At 36.2% G+C, this 22,574-nt stretch overlaps 2 protein-coding genes and 1 long non-coding RNA gene across 3 annotated transcripts in view; 2 read left to right on the forward strand and 1 right to left on the reverse strand.

Moving 5' to 3' along the window:
• LOC136807840 (uncharacterized) overlaps positions 1 to 1,797 on the forward strand; it is a 24,240-nt gene extending 22,443 nt beyond the window's left edge. The window contains exon 5 of the mRNA XM_067064462.1: positions 1,703 to 1,797. Coding sequence (XP_066920563.1) covers positions 1,703 to 1,797 — 95 coding nt within the window. The remainder of the gene's footprint in view (positions 1 to 1,702) is intronic.
• A 467-nt stretch (positions 1,798 to 2,264) lies between these two features.
• LOC136807789 (uncharacterized) overlaps positions 2,265 to 22,574 on the forward strand; it is a 53,149-nt gene continuing 32,839 nt past the window's right edge. The window contains exons 1-2 of the long non-coding RNA XR_010846719.1: positions 2,265 to 2,463; positions 6,006 to 6,105. This is a non-coding gene — a long non-coding RNA (uncharacterized lncRNA). The remainder of the gene's footprint in view (positions 2,464 to 6,005; positions 6,106 to 22,574) is intronic.
• LOC136807788 (uncharacterized) lies at positions 4,865 to 10,949 on the reverse strand. Its single transcript, XM_067064413.1, has 6 exons — positions 10,811 to 10,949; positions 10,602 to 10,649; positions 9,456 to 9,684; positions 8,454 to 8,544; positions 5,910 to 6,096; positions 4,865 to 5,076 (listed from the first exon to the last, which is right to left on the reverse strand). The coding sequence occupies exons 1-6, from the start codon at positions 10,848 to 10,850 to the stop codon at positions 4,940 to 4,942; spliced, it is 732 nt and encodes a 243-aa protein (XP_066920514.1). The 5' UTR covers positions 10,851 to 10,949; the 3' UTR covers positions 4,865 to 4,939.

Below are 22,574 nucleotides of genomic sequence, written 5' to 3' on the forward strand. Positions count from 1 at the left end.
GAAAGATTGAGCAGCGCAAGGAGAGGCTCCGCCGAAATACGCGCTCGCTTTTTGCTGTGAAAGAGCCAAAGTTGTTTGAACTCTTTCACTTGACGCACCTCTCATCCCCTCTCCTTGAGCTCTCAATATAATATAATTCAATATAATATTGGCTTACCCTTTGTCTTGTGTTTCCCATTGTGTTTTGGATATTTGCCCTCCTTGCATTTTCAAATGGTTATCTGTTTTGAGTCTCTTGTGCATGGTCCATCATTGTTGACTGTTTCTGCTTTTTCAAATTATTCTCTTTTCGTTTAATATTTTGACGTCAATTTTTTATTTGATTTATGATTTTTTTGATACGTGATTCAAAGAATTTTTGAAAAGTCGCCAAAAATTGTTGCCTTAACTATCTTCCAATTAACACCATTTGTTCTAGGTAACCTGGTATCCTCCCTTGTTCTTTTACCACAGACTATTTTAAATTTTATCATTTTTCTATCACTTTTTTACCGACATTGGGCTGTTGCATAAAATTTCCATATATGTGGGTGGACGAGCCTTTTCAAGTGAAAACAAATTTCTTGGAAAAGTGTAGGTGCCCCCTGGAAAACGGCAAAATTTGCAAAGAACCCTTAGAAAAGATTCTTTCATGTCTTAAAGTGAGGGTGGACGAACTAAGTTGTTCACCCCCTGGAAATTCAAGAATAATTGTTTACCCACTGGATAAATTAAAAATCACTTCTGCAGACCCCCCTGGAATTTTTTTTCCTTAATAAAAGTCAGTAGTAAAGTAGTCAGGTTCAAATCGTTGAGCCGATGAAAAAACTGGGCAATACCATACGTTTTAACCTAATAAACATAGAAACATAGAAATTTCTTTTCTACATAAAGTTTGGAAACTTTTAAAGCTGAACGATCTAATACTCCCAAGGCTTTTTCGTGAACGGTGGCTCTAGTTCTCTTACTCAACGTCGAAAACCTTTTATTGATTTCACGAACTATCTTTAATTTTTCTTCATACAAGAAACATTGACTATGGGGGGAGGGGCAGTCAGGCAAATTGACCAACGTGTATTTGCAGCGGCTAAGGGCTATGTTTATTAAGATAGCAGAAATGCAATGTCAGGAAATCCAGGAAAAACTGCAAATTTTCGCCGGAAAATTCAGATTTTTTACTCTAAAAGAGTTAAAAATTTAAGAAAAATGCACTGTAAGGGTATGAATTTCACCATATTTTTGCTGCACTGTAAGGATGCAATTCTAAAAGCCAATTTTTTCGTCACACATACTGTCACTTGGTAAGCCTACTGCCCCTACCTACGCCGGCGGCCAAAGGGGAAAATGTTCGCTGCGCAACATCTTATAATCAACAAAAATGATAGCAACAGTTAACTGCAAGCAATAAAAAAAGAGGGTTAGGCTAGACAACTGTATGTCATAACAAGTAAAACAAAAAGAGAAAAGAAAATGACTTACAGACATTTTAGTCGATGATATCTGCTACTTCTGAACTTGCTTTTCCATTCTTGCTACCACGAATAATGAAATACTTTTGTGAAATGTTTTTTAAGTTTGAAAATATTTTGCTCACTTTTTTTTTGTTTTTGACGTCATTTTTTATCAATTCAAATTTCGTCATCTCAGCAAGATGAGTCAACGGTCCAGCTCAAAATTATGAGAAATAATATTCTATTGACTTTTTCTTGCTTGTTTTTCCCAGGGTATGTGAAAATGAAGTCCATAGACACGACAAAGATGAACGATAAAAAGACCAAGAAACGCGCCGATCAATATAAAGGAATCACCCAGAAATAATTTTATCACAGAAGCTCGACAAACACGTAACAAGAAAGGTAGAACTCATCGAATTTCATTATTGTATACCTTATCGGCCCTGTTTACGTCGGCCCTAATTTAACGCCGGCCTTTTTAACGCTGGCCCTTATTACGCCACGAGCCTTAAAATAACGCCAATAAGGGCCGGTGTAAAAAGGGCCGATAAGGTAATATTACATTACGCCCTATTACATTGATTTTGGACTATGTATTCCCTCCGGACGTCTGGGGGATACCTAGTCAACTCGCAAACATTAACTATGATATCGGGGTGTAATGCTTTAAAACTGGTTTGGTCAACTCATTTTTAGTGAAGTTCCTATAAGTTTTCCATGCGTTCATACAAAAATTGCATTTCGTTGAAGTAATTTCGCAGTTGAAGCCCAAACTTTTTGGTTTGACGGACAGAGACGGAGATTGCATTTTTTGTTCTTTTTTTTAGCTTTTCTATATCAACGTTGCATCACTTACTCGTGCGTACTTCCCGCTGAAGAGATTGCGGACATTATTATCGAAGAGATAGTTCCGGTCATTTGCGGCCAACCACAGGGTATACCGGTCAATTTTATTTGTTGGAAATTGGGACATCTCATCTATAACCGTTTCACGTCAAAGTATAAAGGAGAAGCTGGGGTCTCGGAGAAGGTAAGTACATATACTGATCCGTCGACGCCTTTTTTTATCTACGTGGTAACATTTGAGTTCCCTTTGTTTTCTTCTACGGGTGGTCCTCCCAAAATCAACGCAAGAGTAAATAATGAGAGAAATTTCATTTAAATAAATAATAGTCTTTTCAAAAAATTGAAAAATGCGTTTTTTTATTAAAAAAATTAAATTACAATGCACAACATTTATTTATCTCTATCGTATGCCGTATTTTGAAACGACGGTAAAAATATACACAGTTCATAACAAAATACAAATTGATCTACTCAAGCTCTCCATCATGAGTTGATTCAAGGACCTCACTTCTATCGTATGCCGTATAACGACAATAAAAATAATATACACAATTCATAACAAAATACTAATTGATTGTCTCCCTTTAAGTTAGCCTACTCTAGGTCTCCATCTTGAATTGAGTCAAGGACTTCACGGTCAGAGAGAAACAGCTATGACATAGTTTACTCTCTCATGGAATCAGCTATTTTGAATTGTCTCTATGTAAATTTGGGCAAAGTGATTGGCTGGTGACACCACAAGGATGTACTGAAGCTTTGTGCCTTGAACTTTTGTTTTAACTCAATCCACACTCTTTCTTACCATTATCTGACATTTGATAACATTTACAGAGCTCCAGTCGATCATATAAATCTGTGTTCCGGTGACCTTTTGATTCACCCTTCTCTTTTTCAATTGCACCATTTGAACACTCATATTTTCATAACATAATCACTTTTAAGCCATTTTGATGTGCAACAATCTCAATCTTCTTTCGCTACAACACAGTCCGTTTTCTTTGCCATGATATTTTCCTTTGTGTTGAAGCTTTTCTCGAGATTGGCTCGTTAGTTTTTTCAGATTTTTGGCACAAGGATGCAAAATGGCAATGCCCAAAATGTGACGGAGCCCGATTTTTGGAAAAAAAAATTTTCCAGTCGAAAATACCGGAAATATGCTGGAAAAACTATTTTTTTGGCATTTTCTCGAGATTGGCTCATTAGTTTTTTCAGATTTTTTGCTCAAAGATGCGTATTAACAATGCCCTAAACATGGCCGAGTCCGATTTTTGATTTGCCGGAAATCGCCGTTTTTCTGGATTTTCATTGGACTTTTGCCTTATAATTGGTTGTTTTTTTCATTCAAAAACATTATTAATAGCAATGCCCGCCATCAAGCATGTTTCAATTTTAAATAAAATTGATTTTTGATGCCGGAACTATTTAAAAATCGCCGGAACAACCTATTTTCGGCGGAAAGACTATATTTCTTGAATTTCTCGAGCTGTACTTTATATTTTTTTATGAAATTTTGCACACTGATGCAAAATGACAATACCTAAAATGTGACGGAGCCCGATTTTCGAAAAAAAAATTTTTCCGGTCGAAAATGCCGGAAATCACTTCCACTTTAATTTTATATTCATCAGCTAGGTCCAATCAGCGTTCCGGCTTGTTATTATTAATTTGGCAATGGAAGTCTTATTTTCTTATATTGTTGTTTTTATAAAAAACGTCTTTAAAAAAATGCCCCTACAGTATTATCTAGATTTTGACGGACTCTTTTTTTATTCAGTTGAACTGCTTGAATATTTTTGTTAGAATTATACATTTCATTTCCAAACTTTTCTCGAAGTTTAGCGATTTTTAAAATACACCAGTAGGTATCTTTCTTTTTCTCGTCCGAGGGGACACTCCCTTCTCACAGACCCGGTAGGATTTCTTTAACCAGTGGGGTTAAAAATAACGGACTGAAACCCGATGGGGATTGAAATTCCCATATTATTTATGGCTGGGGAATTTAATTATTTTGTTTTCAAGTCAGAAAATTAAGCGGGGATGAGAAAAAAGAATCAAGTTTTGTGTATTTCATATTTTCAATGGGGACAAAAATTGGAGGGTAATTTTCCACCGGGGACGATGTTTAGGACAATTTTTCGGGCGGGAAGAGTTCCCAGTGGGTCTGTGAGCAGGGGGTATGAGAGAGTAATTTGACTTTATTAAAAGGTTTATTTTCAATATCAGGGGCAAACTATGCTTGCATGAAATTGTGTCAAGGTTTCGAAAAAGGCTGAACTTTGCGGTGTAATAATGTTAGAAAAGTTATTCACGAGTGGAATATCATTGAAATAGGGCAGAAAAAACGAAGAGGAAAAAAATTCTTACAACATGATCACTACTAGGGGTCATTCATATATAAGTACGTACGCAAAGATTATCAAAATATTTGACACCCCCGCCAGCTTGTACGCAGAGAACGATATAGAAATGACCCCAGTCAAACAATAGTGGTACTTAGCTTTTGCTAAACCCCCACTCCCCTTCCCCCTTTATTCACTGCGTACGTTCTTGATGAATGGCTCCCTGTAAAATAATTTTCAAAAGCCTTTATTTATGGATTGAAAGATATCATAAAATTAGCATTCTTTTTATACAACACATGATTTGAAAATACTAAGCATTTAACAAGCTCCACACGCTTTAGGGCACCAATCTCTGACTTTGCTTCGATGTGCAGCCAAGTCACATGTTGCTTCTCGTAACGCCTCATTGTAGACTGGTATTTGTTTGCAAAGGCCGTGGTAGTCTTTGCAATCTCCTACAAATTAAAAAGAAATCGAATAAATCAATGCTAGAAGCCAATATGGAGTGTATATAGAGGCTACCCGTATCTTTTTCTCTGACTCAAACGACTTTAAAATAAAATATTCTCAAACTGTCTTCGAATAAACAGGAAAACTTTTTGAGATTGCTTTAAAATCTGAGCGAAAACTTCTCTATTGTTTGAAAAAAGGTAACGATTAGAAATAAAGTTCTGGTGGGGGGGGGGTGTTGGTCCTTGATTGCTAAAGGACGGTATGTGCCACCAAAAAAATGGCTTCCAAAATTGCGCCCTAACAGTGCAGCCCTTGAGCAGTGAAAAGGTACCCTTACAGTGCATTTTACCCAACGTTTCTGACCCTTACAGTGTCGACACAATGGGTGCGAGTTGTTACAACTGTAAAAATTGATCCGATTTTTACTGTCAGACTCGCAATTCAGCAGTCCCAAAACACATGGTAGCCAGCTAAAAGAAGACCCTTGTAGTGCACTCTATCATAAGTACACCCTTACATCCTTAAGGGTGGCACATGCCGTGGGTCGGACCATATGAGTGCCTTTACCCTCCAGGGGTAAAGTTGCTTCTCTAATTCGATTTTCAAGGGACATGAGAATCTTATAGCAATTAGGGAAAGATTTGAATTACAGGAGAGTATTGTATCTTTTTGTCCAGCTGAAAGGAACCCGAAGGGCCCAATATTTAACATTTGGTTTACAGAAGTAAAAACTTTGGCTCTGTTGGTCTTTCATCTTATCTTTCTTCGTTTTGTGTTTGCCGAAATCTAGTTTCATGTTTTTGTAATTTTTTTCTTATAAAAAAGCAACACGTACCATTATCATGAAGGATATGTTTATTAGGATGTTTCTTTGCTCCCAGATTCTTGATGAGGTCCATTGAAGACACAGTATTCATTTTATTCCCTGCAGGGTTGTATAAACAAACGAAGACGCTGGCTGGTGGGATTCCGGCTTTGGTGGCACCTCCACATCCGACATGAGTGGTTCCTTTCCAAATAATCTATGGAGAGTAAGTTTAATCTATTATTAACTTTCTTAGGCGAAATAACTTAAAATTGTTATTCTTTTGGGTCGATCGGTCGGTCGGATGGTCGGTTAGTAAATTTTGTTTTTCATATTTAAGGTTTGAAAAGTACAAAAAGAATTGCTTGAATCTTATATGGTTCGAACTTAACCCTCTTCATTTAATGAAGCTTAGAATGTATTCAAAAGTGCTTGAAATTAATAATGTCATGCCTATAAAGGCTGTGGAATACATTCAGAGCCCTTTTACGCAATTGCAATTCTATTTAATAACCGATCTGTAACATTCACAACAGTGAAAATGCAATATCATTTTTTATTCAATTTCGGTAAAAAACAGGGTCGGTCGGGCCAGTAGAACAACAAATTTAATTTCTTTTGTCTTATTGTAGTCCATAGCAACGTTTTCCTAAAATTTTGGACCTACCTTGGAGGTCCTATAAATTAACCCATGTTCGTCCGTCCGTCCGTCCGACCATCTGTTACCAGCTTTTCTCAGGATTGGCTCATTAGTTTTTTCTGATTTTTGGCAAAATGATGCAAAATGGCAATGCCCAAAATGTGACGGAGCCCGATTTTTGAGAAAAATTTTTTTCCGGCCGAAAATGCCGGATTATTTGGATTTTCATTGGACTTTTTCCTTACAATTGGTTGTTTTTTCATTCAAAAACATTATTAATAGCAATGCCCACCATTAAGTATGTTTCAATTTTCAATAAAATTGATTTTTGAAGCCGGAACTATTGAAAAAATCGCCGAAACAACCTGATTTCGCCGGAAGGACAGTATTTCTTGAATTTTTCGAGCTGTACTTTATATTTTTTTTATGAAATTTTGCACACTGATGCAAAATGACAATACCTAAAATGTGACGGAGCCCGATTTTCGAAAAACATTTTTTCCGGCCGAAAATGCCGGAAATATGCCGGAAAAACCGGTTTTTGACATTTTCTCGAATTTTCATCCTTATTTTTTTCTCTGATTTTTTGCAGAATGATGCGTATTCGCAATGCTCAAAAAATGACCGAGCCGGAAATTTCCGTTTTTGCAGATTTTCGTTGGATTTTTTCGTTTTAAGTCTTTTAAGCCGATATCGTCTATTAACAAGAAACAAGAAATAAAGAATTCAATTTCCCTTCTCACAGACCCGCTGCCGGGACCCCTTTGAAAATATTGTTTTTGGTGAAATATTACCCTCCAAATTTTGTCCCCACAAATCAACAATTAAATAAACCAATCCTCACTGTAAAATATTACCAGACGGTGTCAATCACAAGTTCGAACGAAAATCGCAATTGAACCAATCGAATGCAATCGAACGCTATCGAATAATTGCAATTCGACTGTCGAACGCAATCGAATCTCAATCGAACGGCCGGTTCCTGGGTAATATTCGATTGTGTTCGATTACGAACCACTTTCGATTGGTTCCATTACTAATCGATTCTTTTCGATAAGTTTGCCTACAATTAAATTTTCACTCCTTTTAAGGCTCTAGCGTGGGCGGCCGTCAACACGCCATCGGGAAATCAGATGAGAGCGAGCGCGTAAGTACCGTACAGGAGAGAATAATGCGAGCGACTTCAATTGAATTAATCGAATAAATCAATCGAAAGTAATCAAATACAATCGAACGTAATCGAAGTGATTTAACGGTAAATCCTGGGTAATATTCCGTTAGAATTCGACAGCGTTTGACAATTGAATCGCAATTATTCGATTGATTCGCAATTGATTCGTTCGATTGACACCGTCTGGGTATTATGCTATTTTCCCCATCCCAACTGATATTTCTGAGTTGAAGAACAAAAGAATTTAAATCCCCAGCCAAAAAAGATATGGGAATATCAATCTCCATTATGTTTCAGACCATATTTTTACCTCCATTGAATTAAAAAATCCTACAGGTTCTGTGAGAAGGTGGTGTCCAAAATTAGTCTGTAATTCTATGCAGTGAACGTCGTGTAAGGAAAATCTAAAGGTGTTAAATTCTTCGAAGTGTGGGTTTGATTTAGAATGAAAAAGTGGATTAGTAGTTAGATTTGCTTGTGTGGGAGGCTCATCGACGGATGTTTAAATTGTTTACATGTTTTTTTATAAGAACAAACTATGTTATATATATAAGAACAAATGAGGCTTCGATGGCCAAAATGTTAAGAACAAGTTAAGAACGTTAAGGCTTTGCAGACTCTAAAATAGCCAAATTTTTAAGAAAATGGGCAAAAATGCTCACAAAATGGTGAAAATAAGAACATTCTTAGGCTCAAAACTCAATCCTGAGGCTTCAAAAATTTTGGATGTTCTTATAAAAAAAACGCGTGCAAGAAAAACTACCTGTGATCCATTGGCATATTTCGAGAAATCATTCGCCATCTTTAGGGCCCAATCATCACTGGTGAAATTCACTCTCCTCAACTCATGGTACCTTGTGGATGAGAGGAGAAATGTCCTGTCAAGTTTGATATTATTGTTATCACGTTCAGACATTACGGTTCCGTTCCGAAACGAAGAGAAACGGTTCCGAAACAAGTGTAAACGTCAAAATTCGAAACGTCAAAAAAGAAGACGTTACAAAGAAAAACAGATGGAAACGGTTTCGATCCACATTTTTCATCGGAACGGAACTTCTCTGTTTTCTTGCTCCGAAACGTTCCGAAACCAATATGAACACACTAGATCTGTAACGAAAATCATACCGGAGGGAAACGGAACAGTAACGTGTGAACATGGTCTAAGATCACGTTCGCCCGTAACGGTTCCGTTTTTGTACTGAATCCTATTGGTTAAATTCAATATTTACGTCATTTCTCACCAATAGAATGGCTTCATTTCATTTCGGAGCAAAACGGAACCGTCATATCAAAATGTGAATACTGTTGAAAAACATTACGTTGGTGTATAACAATGAAATGAAGTGGAATTCCTTTGTAAATTTAAATGGAAAGATTTTCTACATGGATTTGAAGTTCTCTTCCAGCCTTCAATTGAATTTAAATAAAATTCAATGAAATTTGGCTGAAAGATCTAGTTAATGCTTGATGTTGGTCGGAATAAACAATACTCCCATGATAGAAGAAGACAGAAGAGCAAGGTAGGGAGGGTACAGTGGAGTTTTGTTAACTCGAACCTCTATCACTCGAATGTCTCCTTAACTCGAACAAGTCTTATGTTCCCTTCAGTTAACAATGCCTTATAAGCCTTACTTCCATCCTAACTCGAAATTTCCTTAATTCGAACAAATTAATTTGTTTCCCATGTTTGTTCGAGAAATTTCAACTCATTTTCGGACCTATGGTTTTAAGCAGGCCGGACCAATGAAACAGAAAGTTCTTTTACCAATGAACTATCGTTGTTTTCAAGGAAGTTGCATTCAAGAATTTCTTATAGTGACCCATATTGATGCCAAATTGACTTTGTTCTTTGCAAGGATCCTCGTCTTGATCTAAGATTGACATTGCACATTTGGCGGCTTGATCTTGTAGCTCTTCGCTGCCTTGCAAATCTTTTGTGTCTTTGTGAAGATGTCGAATTTGGTTATGAATGCTTGTCGTTTCTTCAAGGGAAACTGTCAAATGATATTTAAAGAATTTTTTTTTTTACAAATTCAGTGATGTAAAAGATTAACTAGAAACTGCGAGACTTGCTTCGCTATCAGGCCTAAATTTATCTGATATTCCGATGGCGGATTGGCGGCCGCCCACACTAAAGCTCTAAAGGAGCGGGCCAATTCCCCATCGGAGTGGAATAATAGTCGGCCTTTGATCCTCAGTTGGGTTAAACAGCCCTTGCGTGTAAAGCTATAAATATTTCGGTTGGACCCGCCAATCTCCGAAAACGAGGGCTGGGTTACCAGACCTCACACTGCAAAATTGTTGACGCGATCTCGCAAAATTCCGTAATGTGAACCTTCCAGATGTTCAAAATTTTCCCGGTCTTCAGAGCTTTAGCGTGTCGGATGAAAATTTCACCATCTGGGTACCAGATAAGACCTAAATATATGCTCTACACCAGGAATCTTAGCCTGTAGTAAGTAATCAAGTGAGACTTCTTTACTAAGAGCTCAAACTTCTTACTCTCTTGTCCTTTAACTGGAATGAACCATAGGTTCTGAGTTAGATCGATTGTTTCGAAATTTCCTCTTTCCTTAAAATCTGTTTTTCTATTAGAACAGTTTTATAAGAACAAATTGACTCAAGAAAATCGCTGAAAAATTAAAGAAATTTTAAGAATAATGCTATGTCTGAAAATGCTGATTTTCAAGCAATTTAAAAGTCAAAAGTAATAAAAATTGGGTATAAAGGCTAAGATACCTAAATTTTACCCTGAAAATAAGAGGGAGATAAGAACAGTTTTAAACTCAAGTGTCCAAAAATGAGAACAACTGAACATTAACAAAACTTTACTGGTTCTTTTAATAAAGAATGTATAGGAGAAAAAAGCAAGGAGATTGTTAAAGGACTTGAAAAAAAGTACTCAACTTACTCCCAGGAATGTTGACGCCTTTTTGAGTTTGTATTCCCATGCAACATGCTGTAATAAAAACAAGAAAATTTTTCTGTCATCAGAAGTCTTTTCAAAACAAAAAATCGATCCGCACCAAATTTTTTGATTCCAATCATATTACGCTATAAAAGCCTTTTAAGAATTATTATTTATTATTTTGGAAAAAAAAATTTAGAAAAAAATTGTACCTGCAGTTGCTAAAATGGAGAGAATTTTTAACGGTACCATCTTGATTAATGGGAATCTTCTTCGAATTCTGTTATGATTTCTTTTAGCCTGCAATCTTCAACTTTAGATAAGTTTGTCGTCAGATATATTTTCATGACATTAAACATAAAACTCACAAAATGTTTCGATGGTTTTGAAATTTTGTCACCTAATATATAATTTATTCTTCACTTTCATCTAATTAGCAAATATTATCTATACCATATTTTTGTTAGTTCTTCATCGTTTTGCCATGGTTTCAAGACTTTCACGAGACTATTTCCGCTGAATAAAAGCTCTTAATAATAATTGTCCAACACAAAAGAAGATTGACCTTCTTAAAGTCTAAAAGGGGCATTAAAGTACTGACGAAATTTGTAAACAAACCGTATGCAGCAGGATACAAAATCAAAAAAATTGTCACATGTCAAAATAAAAAATAAAAACAAATATGGCTAATTTTGATTGTTTCAATTGTTTTACAAGTTTGTTTTGGACACGTGATTTTACTTCTTCTCTTTAATGACACGTGGTTCGCGGAATGTTTCGATTTTATTACTTTTATGTCCCTTTAACTTTCCCAGCTGGCACAGAACGTTGTTTCAACGTTTATTTAATGTTCACAACGTTTATATAACGTTAAATGAACGTTAAAACAACGTTGTGTGCCAGCTGGGTTTATTACCACGAGAAAGTATTCTTTACTTTTGCCGTTTGCTCACCATCAGCAATACCGATACCGTGATATCTATGTGTCCAGGGCCAAGGCCTGGAAAAAGTTACGCCTCAATAAATATTCATGTTTATCAATGCACCAGGCTTGCTAAGAGTTTTCGCCGGAGTTGATTCATATTGGCCAGCCTATCAAAAACATACCTAACCTAAATCTCCGTGTACACGTTTTTTTTTTATTAGAACACCTAAAATTTGGCTGAGCTTGGATGTGCTTATTTTTTTTAGCAATTTTCAGCCTAAAATGTTCTTAAATGCGTTCTTAATTTTTCAGACTACTCTAAATCGAAAATATCATACAAAATAAAGAGCACTTAAATTGGGCAAAATTTGGACAATATTTGACTCTCGACTTTTGAAGTTCCACCCCTAAATTCGGTTAAAACTGCTTAAAAAGAGGAAAATATTGTAGTTTCTTGTCATTTTGTTCCAAACTGAGGCTGGGCATGTTCTTAAGAAAGATGTTCTTAATTTTTCGAATTTCAGCCTATATGTTCTTATAAACTAAGTTCTAATAAAAAAAAACGTGTATTTGATACTGGTACTGATGATATTTACAAGTTTTTTTCACATTGAATTGACACAAATCTAGATTAAGGCTGGTCAGAAACAGGAAGAGAAAATTTTTTTTTGTTTATTCCGCAAAGTATAACAATACGGAAACACTGTCCTGACATGAAGTATGTGTCTGATATGAAACATAAAGACTTGTGTAAAAACAAAGCCTTTAATTTTTGTTTTGGTCCTATTTATATGAAATTTATGAAGGGTTATAGTGAGACTTAAGTTTGTCGCCGGAGTAGGCCCCAAAAAAACGTTTTCTATTTGCTATCAATGAAAGCTTACCACGAGGTTAAAAAAAATATTTTTTTTGAAATTTTCACCGAAAACCATCTGTAAATGAGAAGGATGTTCCAAATTTTCACGAAACAATCAAATCATTGCTCCGGTACACGCTTTGTTATATGAGCAATTTTATAAGAACACGAGGCTGAAAATTGGCAAATACCTAAGAACAGATCGAGAACAATCTGAGGATCAGCTCTAGCGAATATTGAAGAACAACTAAATAAGACCATGACTCAATCAAAAATCAAGAGAAACTACGAACAAAGGTTTTAAAGTGAACATAAATTTACCCATCAAATTTTTTGATTAAAAACACTGAGGGCACAAACCGAATAAAATATTATTATGTCATATTACAATAAGAACATTTAAGATTAAAAATAAACCAGCTGCGCTGGAAGGTCAGCCCAATAAGCTTAAAACGATTAGAAGGAAGTACAATAAAAAAATCTAATGAAAAGCTCATAACCCTGTTTTGGTTGAACTTTAGACAAAAAAAGTTTAACACAAAGTTGAATTTGTCCAAAGCAGACATAGATGTGATAGATTATTTCTTAATGTCTTAAACCTGTTGCTCTTTATTCTCTGAGAAAGTATCCGAGGCGGCCGCTTTATAAAATGTTCACTGCGGCTTTTTGCTCATTTTTGGCATTTTTATGTTGATTTATTTATTTTTTCTCCAGTCAAGGCCGCCCCTCGTATATAGTTGAGTGTGCACGGTTCCCGGAGGGGGGGGGGCATTGACCTTGACGACCAACGGGGACGTGCCGCTGGAGTTTGAAATATGGACCCTGTCAGATATGAATTTTTGGCAAAATTAGGACCCTGTCTGAACAAAAAATTGAAATTTTTTCCCATTTTCGCTCTGAAAATAAAAGTAGACAAAAATTTGAAAGATTTTCTGTTTTCCACCCTGAATATTGTCCAAAATAATAAAAAATCGACCCTGTCAGATACACACGCCTAAAAAAGTCCCCGTACCCAATTTTGCCTAAGTGCCTCCCCCGGGGCACGGTTAGCTGTCTAGTATAATCACTTGAAAAGAACCCAGCTGGCACACAACGTTGTTTCGACGTTCACCTAACGTTATATGGATGTTGTGAACGTTAGATAAACGTTGAAACAACGTTGTGTGCCAGCTGGGAATAGTCAATTGATTCAAATTGATTTAAATGGCGTGTTAAACCTAGTATATGTGAATGAATAGGGCATTTTATATTGAGGGAGCTGCTTAGGAAATTCCGTCCAGTTTCGATAACTCAATCAAAAGTTATGACGATTCTAAGTTTATGTTGCGCCACACTTTGACGTTCCTTTCCTTACACACACAAAAACGAACCAATCATAAAAAACTTTCTTTTACACTCTCTATTTATTTACAAATGCAATAGCTTCTTTCAATTTATTGAATACACAAAAAAAATCATTTTTCACTTTCTTCTTTTCAATTATAGCGTTCTTTTATTATTATGCGCAAATCTTTCAATGAAGTTATGTGTTTCTTTTCTCTTCCAAGAAAAAATATTTTTCGCGCCAAAGTTTTCCCGATAGCTTGTTTTCCGAAAATAATCCGAAAACGGAATTATAAGTTGAGTCTTAAACGAAGAAAAAAATCGTGAAAGAGATTTGAAGGGTCACCGGGGCTGACCAATTAAAAAAACAACTAAAAACAGCCTGCAGCCTGAGCCAGAATTTACTGGTTCATATAAAAAATTGTGTATGTGCTTTATGCTACACGTTTTTTTATAAGAACATCCAAAATTTTTGAAGCCTTAGGATGCTTAACTTTTTTAGTTTTAAGCCTAAAAATATTCTGAACATGTTCTTATTTTTACCATTTTTTTAAGTATTTTTGTCCATTTTCCTATGAAATTCGGTGTTCTAGAGTCTGCAAAGCCTTAAAATGTTCTTAACTTGTTCTTAACATTTAGGCCATCGAAGCCTTATGTTCTTGTATAGTTTGTTCTTATAAAAAGACAACGTGTATATCTATTTCCTTCACAGAATCAAACTTTCTAAATGACTATGTTTTGAGGACATAAAATGGATGGAGATTGATTTTTGGAAAAGAAACGTTCTTTTTGATATAAATCCGTTAAGAATGTTAAGAGAATATGCAAAAAAAAATACAAAACTACCGACACCTTCTTTTCAAATAAATCATATATTATCAATATGCTTATTTATTTAGTATTTCTTGACAAAGGTACGTAATTTGAAATTTCTGATGTCACCAATAGCAGCTTGGATGAAAGGGTTACTGGCGAAATAGCTGACATTTTTGAAAGCACGCGGTGTACTGTTGATCACTCTATGAACAAGTCGACCATTGATGGAGATTTCAAAGAAGGTTTTGTAATAACCATGCGTACGTCTGAGAACTTGTTGGATGAGGATGGTGCTGTAACGAGACAATGGGATTGGAGTAGGACTATCCCAGCACTGGTTAATGTTTCCACTGATTGCTGAACAGATTCTTAATCGAGTTGTTCCCGAAATGAAGAAAACAGCAGGGTTTCTATCACCGTAATTCTTTGCGTCGCACCAATTGAAGCATGCAAGATGCTCGAGTCTCCACTTACTGCTGCATAAGGACGAAGTTGGAATGTGACTCTCCATGTCGATGGTAGAACTGGAACTTTTTGGATGACTGTGCTCTTCACCAGAGCAGTGATGGCTAAAGAAAGATAGATTCCGTTTGAAAATGTATTAGTCATTTTTATTCTCCCGGAGTTGGTTCCCAGGTATAGCGAGTTTTTGTATTTGTTGTTTTAGGGACGGCGGAGTGTCTGTACTAGCAGTGATTTGGAATAACCTGCAGTTCTGACCGCCGACAAAACCGAAGACAGTAAAAGTGCTTGTTTACCGTTGTCCTCAGTTGATCAGGATCTAGACAATTAGAATCTTACTGTCTCCGTCGCAGAAAAACACACATACATGAACTGGCTATTAATTTTTTGACTTTAAAACTTTCAAAAGTAGTCATAGCTCGAACTTTCTTAAGGGGGGGGGGTGACACCTTCCAAAATAGTGAAGAAGGGGGATCAGAAAGTTTCTTTGAAAAGGGTGGGATAGCAAGGAGAGGGGATCGTTTAAGAAGGGGGGGGCTTACAAATATTGTAGATTATTTTCCAGCACTGTTATGAAATTTGGTCTGCATGAAAGGAAGTTCTTTATTTTCACTAAAAAGTTGTATTATATTTGCCAGACTTTGCCAGAGAGTTTTCTTTACTGTTTCCCTTCCCTTTTTACCATAAAAAATTTAGCCCAAAACCCTTAGGGGATAGGCATTTTTAAAGGTTGAGGGGTGCCAAGAAGGGGGGTCATTTAAGAAGGGGGGGATCAGACCCCTTTCCGCACTATGGTAGTGGATCCTCATTGGAACAGAAGCTCTGAGATTTTCTGCGCTTTCATTGTATGAAGCTTAATCGAAACAATTTTTTCGATGATTTCGCCAAAGGTTTCCATTACTTGATTGAAATACCAAGATTTTACCATTACCCTTATTACACAATAAGTTATGAAAGCAACTTACGTCTTTTGGGTGTGTTAGTGAGTCTGAAATTTCGGATGTTAGCTATGGCTGGCTGATAGAATGGATTGCTGGCAAAATATTGAACGTTGCGGAAAACTTGTGGTTTTGTATTTAAGACATCTCTAACCTTTCTACCATTGATGAAGATTTGATAGAAATAAAGGTTTCCGTAATTAGGTTTCTCTACTTGTTGAATGACAACGTTCGTGTAGCGGTTGCGTGGGATCGGATGAGAGTCAAAACAATAGTTTGGGTGTCCATTGACAGCTGAGCAAATGTGTAATCGGGTGGATTTTGGGCGGAAAAAGATGGCGGGGACTCTGTCACCGTAGTTCTTTTTGTTTCCACCAATTGAAGCGTGTAAGATGCTAGAGAAACCGTTTACGATTCCCAAGGGTCGGATTTGCACAGAAACTCTCCATCCCAATGGTAAAGCGGCTCTACGTGCAATCACACGTCCTCGAATCAAATTAGGTCGGTAATCTTGGAAAAAAAAGGGGAAAATTGAATAACATAACTCCAATCGGCTCCAATATGGTTTTGTTACAATGCTTAAGTTTTTCAAGATTTGATCCTGAAAATGCTTAAAAGCGTTATGCTAATAAAAATGCTTGTTTTCCTTTGGTTCAGTCAGAAAATTAAGTGTATTTAATCACACATTTGGATCAATTTGATAAATGAAAATTTCACTTACAATATGGGAAATATGGATAACCAAAACCATTGCCATAATATGGGTTACCAAATCCAGGGTTACCAAATCCAGGGTTACCAAATCCAGGGTATCCAAATCCAGGGTATCCAAATCCAGGGTATCCAAATCCAAGGTATCCACCTTTGAAAAGACCAGCTTTTAAAAGAGCAGCTTTTGCAGGGCCATTCAATCCACGTTTCTGGTTATCATTACTTTCGTCACTTTCCTATATAATGAACAGAAATAAAAGAAATATTTCAACCATAACTTGCATTTGTTACGTACATTGATTTAGTAAGTCTACCCTAATGGTATGGCTATGCTATAGTCTAAGGCGAATCACTATCTAAGAGAAAAACCCAAAGCCGAAGAAAATTCGCAAACGGTTTTTTTTGCCGAAAAGAGTTTACAGTCGGTAGAGTTGACAGTCTTCTTCGAAACTCTCCCGCCGATTTATTTCTGTGTAGCGCCATAACGCCATACTACCATATTTTCCCGCCTTTAATATCACTGTAACGGACAATAACATCGTCTACCCTAATGATAAGATCTTTGTTGCGTGTTTACGTTTGGTGCTCTTTAAATTAGTCAAGTAAGGTTGCGGACATTATATTGTAAAATAGTCTCGAATTTCAATTACCGTAATACTTCGAAAACGCCTCGGGCGTTTATCAGAATTTTAGGATTTTTAGAATGGGTATTTTTTTGAAGGGGTGTTTAAAAGAAGGGGACATTTATTAAATAATTTAAAGTCTAATATGATCTAAATTTATAAACTTTTATAAAATTTGGTAACGTGAATTTGAGCCTTATTTTGCCTTTTCATTATTATTTGAGTACAAATATGTCAATTTAGGAATGTAGAAATGGGTCAAAACTAGTTCGAATACAAAAAGAATACTTTTTATTGTTGCATATCTAAGTTTTTATTCATATTATACTTCCATTTTGCTGTCTGTTTCAAATAAACGCCCCTCCTAGGGGGGGGGGGACGTTAATTGAAAATTTTTCCTTAAAGGAGGGGAGGGGCGTTCATTCAAGGGGTGCATTTAAAAGAAAGGGGTATGTTTAACTAAAATTCGATTTCTTTTCAATGAAGTTAAGAAAAAATTCCAAAGACTATCTAAAACTTTTCATTGATAAAATATCAGGACCTTATCACGGGGATGATGAATAATAAAAATAAGGGAAAAAACGCATATATTTGGGATTAAAGCTAAAGCGATATATACACATGTAGGTAAACAACCCTGTAAAGAACACATATATTCACTACCTCTTCATCTTCGGCTATTTCGTCATTACTTTGATCTTCTTCATCATTTTGATCCTGTTCTTCTTCTTGTTCGCTTTCATTTTCTTCATCTTCATCTTCTACAGCATGTTCTTCTTTTAGAGTAAAATCTGAAGCAATTTCTTCTGCCAAATCAATATCGTTGCTGACGTCATTAACATCATTGACTGCCTCCTCAGCACAAACTTCAAAAAGAAAGCAAAAATTTGCAATTGGTTACTATGAAAAAAATGATGCCGACACTTTCAATTAATCACAAGGTCTAAAAATTCAAAAAGACTCGGGGAATCCTCTGCCTTTCCTGTAAATCTATTTCATAACAGGCCTGGTGGAAGCGGGGAGACTGGGGAGATTTCAGCCTCCCCAGTTTTAAACAAATACAATTTGTTTTCTCAAATTCGTAGCGAATTTTATCTCATTTTGAGCCTTCAGCCTCCCCACATTTTACGGTTGTTCCGTTGGGCCTGTATAACCGATACTTTAAAGCTGATAGATACACTTGAATGTTCGTTGATTAGTGCTGCTGAAGATTTCTGAACTTTTGAGGTTTTCGTAAAAGAGTAAACAAAAGCAACTTACCGAATGCAACAAGTGCTACTAAAAGAAGAGCGAAGATCTTCATCTTCTTCTTAGTCCTTCGAATTCTCAATCTTTAGATTAAAAAGCTGAGTTGATGTGATTGGTCTATCCTTTCGATGCGTATTTATGGGAGCTTTCAACAGGGAAGCCGGATATGAGAAATGAAAATCTTGCTATATATTTTTGCTATTTTGAGACCCAAATGGGTAGGGAAGATGGAAGAAGAGTTTAATTGCTAATCATAATGAGCACTTCCCTGTTATATTTACTTTCAGTGAGAGCTTTAATTAGGTAGTATCTGCTGGGTAATTAGATGTTTAAGATTAATTGTAAATGTGTTTTCCAAGGCTAAGTCATATGAATTAGCGAAATGTTTCCCTATTCAGAACCCATGAGTAAATTCTCGATATTGTGATATATTTTATCAACTAGACATGAAGAAAGAGGTTTTTCATGAATAAGCTCTGAATTAATTTAGCTAAACTAAGAAAAGTCCTTTCTTAATTCTTTACTTAACCCTTTCCGTGCCCATGTCAAGTATATTTGACATTGCGAAATGTATTTCATAATCAATTGAGCAGCCGCACAAAAAAACTAGGCAAAAAGTCATGTCCAGTATATTTGATATTGGGTTTGGCGGCCTAACATCTGGTGAGGACAAATATACATTTTTTTGCCATTTTTTCCCCCGTGGGCACGAAAAGGGTGAAATTTGGAAAGTCTTACCAAGTTTGACCTATAATGGCTAAGAATTATTTGAAAGAATCTACCTAATCCATTAAAGTTTGATTTTTGTCCAGAATTGACTAAAATTTTACTGAAGCGGTACCCCCATTTTTTTCTGTTTAACTTCCGGAATACTATCACACTTGCTTTCAGGCAGTACACTTTAGCCAATAAAATGTAGGTTAAATTAATTAATATGTTGTATCGTTAGTCGTCAATTTTTCTAGTGCACAACACTTTTTTAACAAAGTTGAATAATTACAACTTTTTGAATGGATCTTCGGATAAGTGTAGGTGTATCAATCTTCGATTCCAAAGCTTAAATATCATTATAAAAGTTTAAACTATGAGGGGCCCCCTAGCGGCTTGTGTGAATGCGTGAATGGGCTTTTTCAATTGCGTGAATGCGTGAATGGGCTTTTTCAATTGCGTGAATGCGTGAATCGCAAAGAATTGAGAACAAAAATTGCGTGAGTGCGTAAATTTGGAAAAAAAAGATTTGCGTGATTGCTCGAATTAAAGGTCCGCTGGGTGTCCTCCTATAAGTATTTCTTCAGTCTTTTACAGTGTTCGATACATAAATAGAGTGATGTCATTCTGGAAGAATACCTACATAGGAATTACTTGCCTGAAGATTGTTGACCAGGTGGCATGAAACTGCTAGTAGCAGAATAAAAAAGTGTCTTTTTTTCCCTGAATAATAGTTTAAACTGTAATTTTGTAGGCAAAATAATCGCGACCGCGAGTCACTCAGTTTTTGGAGATTCTCTGACATACTCAGATTAGAACAACTAAAAAATTACGCAAGTTCGTGTTCATTTAAATGATTGATTGATCTCAATTTAAACGCGGAAAAAAAATCACCATAAAAAGTCAACTCAGATGAAAAGGCTTACCTACTTCATATCTATATACTTCCTCATTGAGGTATATTGTCTTTTTTTGCGCTTCCTTATTCTGTTGCAAAATATTCGGTTTATATACAAGCCTCATTAGTAGCCATTAAAATGTGAATCTTGTATCTGGTCGCTTTTTTCCCATTCTCTAAAAAGGTTCATAATATTATTTCATTCACTTACATAGCTTTAGCGCTGTCAGAATGTCAGAATGTATTCTCTATTGTTCACATTTGTATTTCATTATGAAATATTCTCGCCTAATGGACTTATCTTTGTTGAGTTTAAAGCCCGAAGGGCTAGAGTAGAATCTCTAACCTTTCCCAGGGAAGAAAAAGTGAAGCCACTTATTTCCCAACCAGAACGCGCCTAGAACGCGCCGCAATCATAACGTTAAAGTGTATCTAACGGCTCCTTTGTTTTTGAGGACTGCATTTTTTTAAACCTAGCGATAGATTTTACTTTCAATCCTGCGTTTGTGTAAAAGCCACGCGCGGGCGTTCTGGATGGAAAATAAGTGGCTTGTCTTGTGCCCGAGGCTAGTCTTGCCTAAGCTAATGACAACAAAATCTTTATTGAAAGTTTCCTCGGATATCGGCCTGACTTATCTCTGGAAATTAAAGAGACGGGTAGGTACCCTTTATAATTCCTGGGTGAAGGCTCAATAGAGTGGACACGAATTTAGTTCATAATAAGCACTCAATATTAAAACACAATACCAACAATAAACTCCAAATAAATATATAGAAAAGGTTCATAAAATATCCGCGTCTTGATGCGCCGCTCACCGCGGTTTGTGGCGACTTGGATTTTATTTCAATCTGCGGAGATCCCCAAGTCTTTTCCGTCTTTAGGTTTAATTTCAACATGCCATAAATGAACTCTTGATAGCTTGATAGCTCATTAATAATTCAGAATACGAGCCATAAGGGTCTCTTTTTCACACCCTAGAAAGCCTCTCGAGGGGTGCAAAAACCATTAAAAAGCAAATTGAGTCTCTGAAAACCTTAATTTTTGCTGAACTAATCAAAATTTCGGAATAATATTTTTTTCAAAAGATTGATTTTGGTGAGATACATCTTTGGTCGAAGTTAGAAGGAAATTGAATAAACCATTCTTGAGAAATTAAATTTTTAGTTTTTAGGACGTCGTCGATTATGACCTCATAATCAGTTTTTGCAGCTTTTCGCGAAATTGAGCGAAAATATATTGGGTTACACACCAGGTCAGAAACTTAATGTTCAGTCCATATCTTGATCATTTCCTGCCGGATCCAGATTCATCTACTACGAGGGTTTTTTCCGCACTTTTTCATGTTTTTGCGGACCTTCTCGTGATCTGCGAGGCAGAAAATAGTACCAGGACCACCGAAACCCAGCTGTAACTTGCCTTTCATTGTATGAGGCCCCATTGTGGCCTGCATGGTGTCAGCACCCCCCCCCAGAAATCTGAATAGCACCTAGGCCAGGTTAAGGGCTGGAGGCTAGTATTTTGCAATTCTTCGGGGTTACATATTCATTTGCGTACCAGCTGTTTTGATGGAGGCTCTGGGGACTGTGTATATTTTCCAAATTGAATATTTCAAAATGTTTCAAATTATTGATTCTTTCCACGTATATATATACCACCCTAAAAAAGATTTTAGGAATGATAAAAGAACAAAAAGTGTCAATTCCAAAAAATTATCGGCTGAACGAGGTTACCTAACTCAAAGCAATTTCTCAAGGGGGCCTTCTTTGGGGGCACCATATTCAATGGGGCACCTGAAAAGTGGGCTGAAACCATGTGTGGCTGGTGAAACGGCAGCATACCATTTATGAAATAAATGTTTAAAAACTGCGTTGTGCAGCAGGTTTTTCCTGTGTGAAGATTAAAACCCCACTTTCCGGTTCCAAAATTCTTCTTTTTTCCAAGCTATTTTCTCCAGGAACCTATATATATCTGCTGAAGATTTTCAACAGATAATTTCATCAATTATTATATAATAATAATTCTTATACCGGTTATTGTTGGCTTTTCAGGATAAATTTCTAAGAATTTGTTATTTAAGTATAATCTCATTTTAAAGATCAAAGCCAACAACGCCGGAACCGAACATTTTGTTGTGATTGGACACCAAGACACTATTTTATAATCTTAACATGCTCGAAAGCTCGAAAGTTTAATTTTGCAAAGGTTAAGCCTGGCAACATGTGAGATCGTCTGACTTTCATTACTATTTTAAATTCGTTTTTTGCAAGGTCATAATCTTCAAAGGTCAAGTTTTAAATTCGTTTTTGTGCGAGTTTTATCTGGAGACGCGCCTCTATCGAAAGCAGCCGGCGAGGCGACCTTTTTTTCCAATGTGTTCTGAAAGCATATTTTAGCTAGAAATTTTGATCTTTTCTAATCAGGTCTTCGAAAATTAATCAGCTAGAAATCTCTAGAAACGGTTATGTGT

This window comes from Clytia hemisphaerica, unplaced genomic scaffold, assembly GCF_902728285.1.
Source record: "Clytia hemisphaerica strain Z4C2 unplaced genomic scaffold, Clytia hemisphaerica genome assembly, whole genome shotgun sequence".
Lineage (NCBI taxonomy): Eukaryota > Metazoa > Cnidaria > Hydrozoa > Leptothecata > Clytiidae > Clytia > Clytia hemisphaerica.